The 2016-nt window shown below is 38.3% G+C and overlaps 1 protein-coding gene across 1 annotated transcript; it reads right to left on the reverse strand.

The window, feature by feature from the left end:
- Positions 1–1235: 1235 nt before the first annotated feature.
- LOC120354279 lies at positions 1236–1895 on the reverse strand. The gene has a single exon (XM_039441184.1). The coding sequence runs from the start codon at positions 1893–1895 to the stop codon at positions 1236–1238; it is 660 nt and encodes a 219-aa protein (XP_039297118.1).
- Positions 1896–2016: the final 121 nt, after the last annotated feature.

The raw sequence follows: 2016 nt of genomic DNA on the forward strand, positions 1-2016 counted from the left end.
TGCTCTCTAGTGGTATAATACAAAACTAGACCACGGAATAAGCATGAAGCAGTAGTGTTTCTTTCCTCTGTGACTAGACTAATGTAGCTTTCAAACAAGGCCAGTAGATGGCAGATTCATTCAATCACTGATCCAATAGACATCAAAGAAAATCATGTTGTTCAGGAACAACACTGGGATAGAAAGGGTTAATCAGATATAGAATTAATTCATAATCAATCAGCTGACAAGTGGTTTACAGTATTCATTGCATGCATTACACAGATGTCTGGCCCTGTCTATTTAGGCCTATACTCACATTTGAAAAACAAACTTAATAGGTGATTGAAATAAATAAAAAATGTTAAAATGAACTAAATGATGCTAGAGAAATTATAATATTCTTGATTGAAAAATTAATTTTAAAATAGTTGAGAAATATTTTTATCAGATGGAAAGATTATCACGGAGCTGGATACATTATCATATGGGATACAAGTTCAAACATGAACTGAGTTTGCTAACATGAGTGAGTTTTTGATCTTGGAGAAAACAAATAACAATTTTAACAGTAAATTATGATTCTATTGTGATTCAACCGAATCAACTAGAACAGGTGATATCAGATACTTGTGGATGAGAAAACTGTGTGAGGTCTACTGTTCAGAAGAACTACTAGTGTAGACAATATGATAGATGTTTTGTTTCTCGTGATGCAAGAATGGATTATTAATTATCAGATAAATATTGGTAATGGATAATGATGAAATTTATAGTTTATCACTGCTTTTGAAGAATGGATGTGATTCTGATATTGAGTACTTGGCACATCGTTTCAGCAAGGCTCCTCTCGCTCCAGACAATCTTTATACTAGTAGTTCTGTGAACAGTAGACCTCACGCAGTATTCTCATCCACAAGTACCTGATTGAAACTATAATAGACCTTATGGAAATACAGCAATAGACTGGCTTGTACACACATTTGGAAAATCACTTGTCAGCTGATTTATGATGGATAATTCTAAAGTCTGCTTTTTACTCTAATATTGGCGTATGAAGGAGGCTCTTTTTTCCTTCTATATTATCCTTGAAATGCAAAATTTCCAAAAACCTTGTATATACGTCGATGCACAATTTAAAAAGGAACATACCTGTCAAATTTCATGAAGATCTATTACCGCGTTTCACCGTAAATGCGCAACATATAAACATTTAAACATTAAGAGAAATGCCAAACCTTCTTCTTCTCCTGAGCCTATGTCCCATTTCTCTTGGGGTCGGCCCTCCTAATCCTTTTCCGCCATTCCGAGCATTGTTGAGTCAGTTCAGGCTCTGAATCCGTCATCCTCATATCCTTGGAAATGGTACCCATCCAGGTTGTCGGCAGTCTACCAGGGCGTCTCCAGTCAATGGGCATTTTTGCATCGCAGATGACTCCCGTCAATGATCGCCATTTCAGCCATGCAGCTGTTATCCGGTCCTTGATGTTTCTGTCAACGGAGGCTGTACATGCAAGAGTAGATACCAAGTATTTGAAGTGGTCAACTTGTTTTAAAGGAGTGCCATCAAGCTGAGGTTGTGCCATGCTGATGTTAGATATTCCGATTCCTGAAAAGTTACAGTGCATGTATTCTGTTTTAGTACAACTTACTCTCAGCCCTCGACTTTCTAATACTGTGCACCATGCTGTTAAATCTATTTGAACCTGTTGTAAAGTTTCTGCTACAAGGACTATGTCATCTGCATATAGAAGCAACCAAGGGGCTGGCTTCTGAAGGTGTGCGGTAATGTAGTTCATGACTATGTTGAACAACAGTGGACTAAGAGTGGATCCCTGGTGCACCCCGATCTTGACTTCAAATTCCGGACCAACACCAGCAGGGCTGAGGACTCTAGTCTTGATGTCATTATACATGTCCTTGAGGATTTCGATGTATTGTTCAGGAACTAGTTGTGCCCATAGTGCCTGCCATATAAGCTCTCTCGGAACATGGTCGAACGCTTTCTCAAGATCTATGAAGACCAGATGAAGGTCC

Source organism: Nilaparvata lugens, chromosome 14 (genome assembly GCF_014356525.2).
Source record: "Nilaparvata lugens isolate BPH chromosome 14, ASM1435652v1, whole genome shotgun sequence".
Lineage (NCBI taxonomy): Eukaryota > Metazoa > Arthropoda > Insecta > Hemiptera > Delphacidae > Nilaparvata > Nilaparvata lugens.